At 43.0% G+C, this 9318-nt stretch overlaps 1 protein-coding gene and 1 pseudogene across 1 annotated transcript; both read right to left on the bottom strand.

Annotated features, from left to right (window-relative positions):
• Positions 1-2075: 2075 nt before the first annotated feature.
• LOC127217374 (heat shock transcription factor, X-linked member 3-like) lies at positions 2076-3707 on the bottom strand (annotated as a pseudogene).
• A 3922-nt stretch (positions 3708-7629) lies between these two features.
• On the bottom strand, positions 7630-8550 carry LOC127217306 (melanoma-associated antigen 10). The gene has a single exon (XM_051178251.1). The coding sequence runs from the start codon at positions 8548-8550 to the stop codon at positions 7630-7632; it is 921 nt and encodes a 306-aa protein (XP_051034208.1).
• Positions 8551-9318: the final 768 nt, after the last annotated feature.

The raw sequence follows: 9318 nt of genomic DNA, 5'->3' as shown, positions 1-9318 counted from the left end.
ATCCACACTGCCAGAGAAAATAAGATGCAGGAGGATTCTAAGAGATTCATACAAGGTCCCTTACAGAAGGGGAAAGGGACAAGATCTCCTGAGCACATGGGGAGTGGGGGAAAGTTAAGTAGAAAAAAGACATACATTATGAGTAGCACAATTCCATTTATCCTGTAACACAGAATATGTCAGTGAAAGGCAATTGGACTCATCATGATTGAATATTGTGAAGGTAGCAACTGCAAAATATTGTTTAACAATAGCTAAATGTCATTAATGTTTCTAGGAAAATGATTATTAGAGTTTTGTTTAAGTCTCAGATTTTTTTCTTTTATTCTTCTCTTGTACATTGCATCCTGACCACAGTTTGCCATCCCTCTTCCCTGTCCAATCCATTCCTCCTTAATTTCCCTTCGATAAAAGAGGATGGCTCTTGGGAATATCCACCAAAAATGGCCTAAAAAGTTATAGTAAGAGTAGACACAAACTCTCCTATCAAGGCTGGATGAGGCAGGAAAAGGGTTTCAAGTGAACAGCACCCACTCCCACGGTTAGAAGTCCCCCCAAAACACCAAAATATATGACCAAGGGCTGGAGTTGCAATCACATTCTACCGTGCCTGAATTTGAGCAGATATTTTAAGTCATACATTATCCACATCATTTGAAGGTATCATAGTGAAGCTAACAGAAAATGCCCACCTTTTTTAGTCAATGGCAGTTTTCTGTACCCCACTCTGCAATTTTAACCATCCTAGGGGATACTGAGAATTTTATTCTTCAGATGATTCTTCACCTGTAAGTCTCACTATGCTCCATATGACCTTTCTTACTTGAACACCTGAGTGGGAGCATTAGTCATACTGACAGGCAGTAATTTCCCATGGGGCAGTCTCTAGACAGGACACAATGAAAGCATGATGAAATACATTTTTTTTTCAATTTGGAGCTAACATGTCTACAAAGGAATCATTTCTTACCTCAAAAGAGGATAATGATAGGGTCTTTAGGAATTGAGGTTCATTAGACAGTTGCTGCACATCTCTCACTTGAGGGTGCATTAGGGCCTGATCATGTAAAAAGGCATGTCCGTCTCCTTATATACCCAGTTCCCAGTTGCTAATGTGACACTCAGTAAAACCTATTGCAACCATACAAATTCCCAATCAAAGTTTACTTCCGGATCACTGAGGTGCAGAATAGGTAGGCTTCTGGGTAGAGATGAACAGGTATGTAAAAAGCACAGCCTTGACCAGGTTTATAAAATTACATCTCAGGGTCCACATCTTTCTATAGATACAGATGAGTTGTGAAAGAGGCAATATTCAGAGTCCCTGGGTAGGCAGGGCATCCTTTCTAGTTTCCAGACGAGACAGCATGCAGGCACAGCAGCATGAACAAGGGATTCTCTATCCTTTAACAATGCCTTTACTCTGTGGAAAGTGTGCCTTGTACGCCACCCACTTTTTATCTTGAAAGTCCTAAATATTGCTGATAGCATGAAGTTGTTTGAGAAGAATTAAGCGGTGATGTTAACATTTTAGCATTGTTTGTGAGTACTTTTGAAAAATTTGTTGTGTCTGTTTTCCTTATGTGTCAGAATCTTTCTCACACTAAGTGCTAAGAGGAACAGCCTAGAACTCAGGGGCCAAGGTATAGTAGTGCTCATTCCTTAGCTAATAGGCAGCTAATTTAAGATGCGCTTATATAGTGCTAATGAATGATTGGCAGTGACCCTCAGCTCCTGCTCAGAAACGTCCTGGTGACCTCACTTGGGGGAGCAGCCCCAGGGGAATGGAATGTCCTGCTTCCAGACACCACAGTGGTGTGAGGTGACACCAGCAGGTCAGGTTCCCTACCCTTCTGCACTCAGTTTGCTGAGGGAATGAAGATGCTGCTGCTGTCCACGACGGGGCAGGGAGGACAGAATGGTGTGGAAGCCAGGGCCCTGGGAACAGAGCCCAGAGTGGTAGCACACAGACCCCAGGCTCCAATTTAACATGTTTATTTACCACCACGAGATCTGGTTTTATTCAGTAAGAACAAAAATTGGATCTTTTCAGAAAGAAGGTGAGTTTTCTATCTTTAGTGGCCTGCGAGTTTATGAAGTTGTTTGGTTTTGAACAGTGCACAGACATTACACGAGTTTTCTGAGTATTCCTCATCCTCTTCCTCCCCCTCCCTCTCTTCCTCCTCTTCCGGCTCCTGCTCCTATTCCTCCATGGTGGACTCACTTAGGGATATGGCTGAGAGGGCAGCTTTCAGGATGGAAGTGCAAGTGTTGTACACAGACATCACATACCCATGCCTGAGGTACCCTGAGGAGCTACTGGGCACATGCCCAGCCCCTCCCATTTTAGCAGTAGTTAAAGGAGGGACCGTATCATCAGAGGTGTCCTCTCCACGTGGGCCCCTTGTCTCCTGAGGTGGACAGTTGTCTGGGGTACTTACAGGGATGTTGCTCTGAATGTCAGTACTAGAAGGCACAGTGAGAAGAAGCATGGCTGCTGGTACTGCTGGTGTCTGGTTGTTGGTCCCCCTTCTGGGACTTCATGTCATCATCCTCCATCTTGTGGAACCTTGGGGAATGTATGGTAGGGAGAAGCTTCATCTTCTTTGGACTTGGCCCTTGTTCAGCTGCACTTGTGACTGGAGATTGTGCTTCGCTCACCAGAAACAGGTTTCAGAATTTGTTCCTCCTGATACTCTGTAGGAGCTCTGGTTTGTCTCTCTGAGGGTTGACGTTGTGGTAGATCTGAAACAAAATGGACTCGTTGGCCAATTGGTAATATAGCTACACCACCCCTCTGCATTATACTGGTCATCTTTTGTGATGGAGAAAATGACTGGGGCTGTAGGCAAGATGAGTTATGTGCTGGCCCAGGACCCCAGCCAGGAAAGAGAAATGAGTCACAGGTGAAGGTGTTGACTATGTATGTGACACTAACTGGCTTCTCAGGGCCTGCCTGCTGCCTGCCTGCCTGCCTGCTGCCTGTCTGCCTGCCTGCCTGCCTGCCTGCCTGCTGCCTGTCTGCCTGCCTGCCTGCCGACACCTAAGGGGTAGCCTAGAGTTTAATGTCAAAGTCTATTACTTTCACCTATCAGTAAACAACATCCCCTGCCAAATGAGGAGCTTAAAGCACTTCACTCCTGGGGTGTGCACACAAGAAGATGTGCTCATCAGCAATAGTGGCGGCAAAGAACAACTTTGTACTTTATCATCGTTTTCCTGTTCTCTCCAGACTGGAGCTCAGAATCCTTTTGGCGATCTTTCTGAACCCATACCGGTAGAGCTGGTGAAGGAAACTATTCAGGCTTTCTGCTTCAAAAACCTTTCCTGTGTCCCTGCGGTGAAGGACCTCTCTCTGAAACAGGTCTACCTCAGTCATGATGCTGTGTCCGTTGTCACTCCAGTTCACAGACTGGAAGGCCTCATTCTGCTCTATGGTCCAGATCTTCCTGGGGAAGCATAGACTGAGGAGGTTGGCGTCACCTTCCTCATTGGCTGTACAATGGCTTTGTTCTTCAGGTCTGAGGCTCTCTTGGATGCATTGATTTTGTGTCCCCACTTGGTCACCTTGACTCGCCAAACTCTCTCTTGTATACACCAGTGGCTCAGAAGAAGTGTCAGATGGGGTCTCTCTTCCTGGCTCTTGGCTAACAGGTAGGACCAGGTTGGTGGCATACATAGTTCATGGCCACACTCTGACTGGACATCAGGAGTATTCTGGACTGCAGACCAGGTACGTCCCTCAAAAGAGAGACTGAGTTTAAATTGGAGGTCTCTAAGGATGCCCAACAAATAGTGGCCATTATGTTCTAGTGTTTATTGGGTGACAACTGTTGTGGGATAATCTTTGGGTACACTATGACGTTGTGTCGCTCTGGTTGCTTTAATAAAATGATGAATGACCAATAGCTAGAATAGCTAGGCAGGATTTCTAGGCAGAGAGGGTACCTGGAAGAAGGCACAGCTGCAAGGAGATACAGATCAAGCAGTATGGGCAATAAAGAGATGAGGTAATAAAGGCACGAGGCAGAAAGTAAATGAATAGAAAGGGTTTTAATTTAAAAGAGATAGTTAGAAAGAAGCCTAAGCCAAGGCCAAGCTTTTGTGATTAATAAAAGTCTCCGTGTCTTTATTTTTTTTTATTTTTTTTTTTTTTTTTTGTGAGCTGGAAGCCCAAGGCAAAGCCTGACTATATATGGTACTCAATGTCCAGATAAAATATTTTGATGAAAAAAGTGTACAAATTAGTTCCATTTTTCTAGAAAAAAAAATATTCTACGTGTCTACAAGCACATCCTGTTAAGGGTTATTATTGCATCAGCCAAAAAACAAAATCCATTTCTTCTCCCACTTTTTAATGGAGGACTGTTTCAGGACTTTCTTGGCCTGCCTGGGTCTCACCACCACTCAGCCCCCAAATAAACACTCACAGACTTACATTAATTATAAATCTGCTGGCCGATGACTAGGGCTTCTTATTGCCTATCTCTGGCTTAATTATTAACCCACTTTTATTGATCTATGTGTTTCTACATGGACTTATCTTACTAGAGAATGCCTGCTGTTGGGCAGGCAGAAATTCAGATCAACCTTTCTAGTTTTCAAAGGCAGCAGGAAGGTCAGACAAGAATAAAAGAAGCAGACATGGATAGGCATGCACAGGAGAGACATGACTGAATAAAAGGGCAGTAACAAAGGTAATTGTTTGAACTTGAATAGAAAATTCCGCATCTGGACACTTCTGCTACCTAGGACCCAGCCATGGACAATCCCCAAATTGTTATGTTGAAAATTCTGCATCTGGACACTCAGCTACCTAGGACCCAGCCATGGACAATCCCCAAATTATTATGTTTGACACATGCAGTACCATTATTATAATTATCAATATTTTTGTATGTGTTTTGTTCTGTTTTTTTTTAATTTTTATTTATTTATTTTATATAACCAAGTCCATTTAAATGAAAACAAACATTTATAGACAATATTTGGGAATTTGGGCGTTGTTCTTTCCAAACTACTTCCTGCTGGTAAGGGGCGCTGTCAAGGGGGATTCGAAGCATTATCAATATTTTTTTTACTTTTAAATAGTATATTTCAAAAAAGATAAATACATAATAAATAGTTTTTATAAGTTTATCATTGTTTGCTGTACACTAACTCAATATGTAATCCACAACTTAGTACAGTCCTGGAAATTTTTAGATAAACTTCAAGGTTTGAATCTTTCTCCAAAATTTATTTCCAATTTATACAGCCTAACATTTTTTATTTGAAAATAGATTCTACTTTCATATAATATATCCCAGCTACAGCTTCTCCTCCCTCTATTCCTTCCAGCTAATCCATCACCTCCCTTCTCTTACACATCCACTCTCCCTGTTTCCGCTTCAGAAAAGAGCAATCTTCCAAGAAACAACAGTCAAACATGACTAAATAAAAATCAATAAGACATGGCAAAACCCTCATATCATTACTGGACAAGGCAACCCAATAGAAGAAAGAGTCATAAGAGCAGGCAAGAGTCAGAGATACACCCACTCCCATTGTTAGGAGTCTCACAGCACTAAGTTAACAGCTATAACATATACTCAGAGGATGTGGAATAGACCCATGCAGCCCTGTGTTTGCCATTTCAGTCCTTAAGTTCAGGTGAGCCCTGCTTAGTTGATTCAGTGGGCCATGTTCTCCAAGTGTCCTCTCATTCCTAGAATCTTTCTTCTCATTTTTCCATGGAGCTCCCTGATCTCTGAGGGGAGAGACCTAAAAGAGACCTCCAATTTAAGCTCAGTCTCTACATAATGTCCGGCTGTGGGTCTCTGCACCTACTCTCATCTGTTGTTGGATGAAACCTCTCTGATGACAACTGTACAAGGCACTGGTTTATGAATATAACAGAATACCATTAGGAATCATTTAGTTTTTTTTTTTTTTTTTTTGCCAGCCATGTTTGGTTCTACCTTAAGTACCTCTGTGCTATCCAGTCTCTGGTTTCTGGCCATCTAGGGTGTGGGCTCCATTGCGGATTGTGGGTCTCAATTTAAAAGGCACATTGTTTGGCCACTACAACAAGTTCTACACCACCATTGCTTCAGCATATCTTGCAGCCAGGAAAGATTATAGGTAGAGGGTTTTGTGGCTGGGTTGAGGGCTAGGCTTCTCTTCCCATAACCTGCATAGTACCTTCCTGCACCAAGGAAACTAGACCTTAGGGGTGAAGGCTCCATGCAGGCACCATCTTAACCTCTCTAAGCTGAGTTTTGTGGATGTCCTCAGCAATCAGAGCCCACTGTTAATTTTCAGAAAATGACCCTCTGTCTTACCATCAGCCTGTGACACCCTTGGTCAACAACTCAACCAAATGCAATCCAGTCCCAACACTGCAAATCTTGCCTGGCTACAAAAGAATGCCACTTCAAACTCCATATCCTCCATTACTAGGAGTACTCACTAGGGTCACCTTCATAGATCACATGAAGTTTCCACTGCACTAGGTTCCATACACTCCCAATGCTTCTCAATTCCAGTTGTCCCTCCCTGCACTCTTTCCCCCCCATACCTCCCCCCACCTGATTCCCCAAACTCCTGTCCCTATCAGCTCCCAGGCCACCCACAAAATTCATTCTATTTCCCCTTTCCATAGAGGTCTATGAATCTCCCCTAGTGTCCTCCTCTTTACCTAACCTCTTGATCTGTGGGTTGCTAGCTTGCTTACTATTTGCTTAACAGCTAATATCCTCTTCTCAGTTAATGAGTGTGTTTATCTACATTTATACTTCATGCATGCCTGGACCCTGTGGTGGTCACAATCTGGGATCAGATTCTATAGAATAGTAGAAACAAACCCTGTGAGCTGTCATGTGATTTATGACTCCCAAAATGTCTTGGTTTGCAACACTGGGCTGCATTGGATGCTTGCCTAGGAGACCCACTGTACCTGTGCTCATAGTCTGAAAGAACTTTTCACTGTATTCCTGACGGGGCTGTGTATCCTGCCCTCATCCTGTGTACAGGGAGTAGTAGTCCAGGCTTCTACTATGTCCCACTTTTCCATGGGTGAGAAGAGATCTGGTTTCTGTTTCCCACTGCTAACACAGTACTTTGCAAAGAAAAGGTGCTCACTGAAGGGTTTTGGGTAAAAACTTTATTTACCTTTTTAAAGTTTAATTAGTTAGCCAGAATGAGTGAATAAACATTGTAAGACAATCAAAACTTAATTTTATTATTGTTGTTCAAGTTAATGCCAAGTTCTTTTTCAACTGCCCAGGAAATTCCAATTTCAATGTTATCTTGTGACTATTACAAATTAAGATAGAAGTCATTGTCATTTGTTTTTAAAATAGTAATTTTTTATAACCAGGATCAACAACACATGTATTACTAATGACATTTGTAAACTTAGAACTAAAAAATCTGTTAGTTAGTGTATTAACATTTTGGAATATCAAGAATCCTAAAGTCACCCAAACAGAACAGTGAGAGTAGAATGGTTCATACTTTCCAACTCCAGAAGGAGAGTATAGAACTTGGATTATAGACTCTGCCTGACCTAGTGTTGGTTGGAAATTGTCAATTCAGTAGAATGTGTGCTAGTCAGGGCAGTATTTAGATCTGCTGGACAATTCTGGCCTAGGCCCTGTGTAACTCATCCCACAAAGCCTCTGCATATTTTTCAGAGTAGAATCTGGGATTACTTTTAGTAATGCTGGCAAAAAACTCCAAGATTTTCACCTTGGTGGTTTCGGCAAAGGCCCTTGGGCCCCACAGGAACTCGTGGCTAGGAGGATAACTGTCTGGAACCTGCCTGTACTCCAAGTACCCTTCCTGCACAAAATGCTCAGTGATGAGCTTTCTGGGGTTTTCATATAGGAAAGGATTCCTCCAATCACAAAACCCTATGTTATTCAGCATTCTCCAGATCATCTCCTCACTGACACAGTTTCCCTGCAGAAAAATGACACCCAGTATGACTATTAAGAGGCCAGTTTTGGACTTACCCTGGGCATCACTTAGTATCCCCTCATAGGTTATCCCCAGGGCAGTGACAAGGATATAGGATTGGACAAAAGGGTCCATTTCTATTATGCCAATACCAAACACAAGTCTTAAGCACTCTGAGGCCTCACTAAAGATCACAGGGTGATACTCCTCATACTCTCTAACAATGCTCTCCAGCATTTCTGACTTGGTGGTAAAAGCCTTCATTTCATATTTGAAAAGCAGAAAGTGCACCAGGTCAAATACCTTTATATTTAGTGTATTGTGTAACAATGGCATGGGCTCTTCCAGCTCCTCTATTTGGTTGCCAGAAGCCTCATCAGATGGGCACTCAGTAATGGGGCCCATGACCATAAAGGGAGAGCAGGCTCTCTGAGGCCTCTGGGGAGAACCTGGTGTTCCACTATCATATATATTTTTTGAGGTGGTAGTGATGGCTTCCTCATCCTTTGCCACAACCATGAAGACCTGGGCATTGTCTACTTCCCTTTGGGATGGAGGACTGGCTAGGAGGTTGCAGTGATGAATGTGAATGTTATGGCAATCATCCATTGTGACTTTTCTTGGTAATAGCAGGCAGGATAGTGTCCAAGTCAGAACAATTGGGATTCCCAGGCCTGGTGGAAAAGAAGAGGGAGAGGATGAAGGTGAGTGGACACCACTGGCAGCAGCCATTCTCTTGCAGCTCTCAAATAGTCATGTTGTGGTACTCTAGGATCACAAGGACTTTTACAAGTCTTAGAACCCTGAGAGGCTAAAAGAGGAAGAACGTAAGCTATCTGAGGTGCAGCCAGGTCAGAGCATGAGCCCCAAGAGCTGCTATCAGATTATTTGGGGCCTGAAAATGTGTAATGTCTATATTTTTGGTAGTTGGAACCCTTGATGTATACTTTCAGTGTGTAGTTCCCCCTAACTTCCAAGGCTGCATAACCTTGCTTTTGGAGAGGAACTGAAGACACTGTCTCAGACCAAGACTTTCATCTCCTGCACTCTAGGATGCTTACAACATCCTACAGCTGCAAAATGTTATTTTGAAACTAAGTTTCCATTCTTCATAGGAAGTGTGACTTAAGGTAAATGGTGCCTTCTATGCTTACTCTGGGCCCTCAGCTTTCCCTTGTCAAGGGCTGGACACCACCCTTCTGCTGGCCTGTAGCAAACCCTTATGTTTCCACTTCTCTGAAACAGAATAAAAGGGAATAAGATCCCTTTATGTCTGGCTACACCTGTTCAGGTTAAATTGCAAGACATGGTCCAATTCAATGTGGTCCATGTGTCCTGGGATGGGAAACCTGCCCAACACTCACCTTGATAAATGAC

Source organism: Phodopus roborovskii, unplaced genomic scaffold (genome assembly GCF_943737965.1).
Source record: "Phodopus roborovskii unplaced genomic scaffold, PHOROB, whole genome shotgun sequence".
NCBI classification, from domain to species: domain Eukaryota; kingdom Metazoa; phylum Chordata; class Mammalia; order Rodentia; family Cricetidae; genus Phodopus; species Phodopus roborovskii.
This window is presented reverse-complemented; position numbering and strand designations above follow the sequence as displayed.

Excerpts from the sequence above, each read along its gene's own strand:
- LOC127217306 (XM_051178251.1), bottom strand. The coding sequence starts at position 8,550 with ATGGATGATTGCCATAACATTCACATTCATCACTGCAACCTCCTAGCC.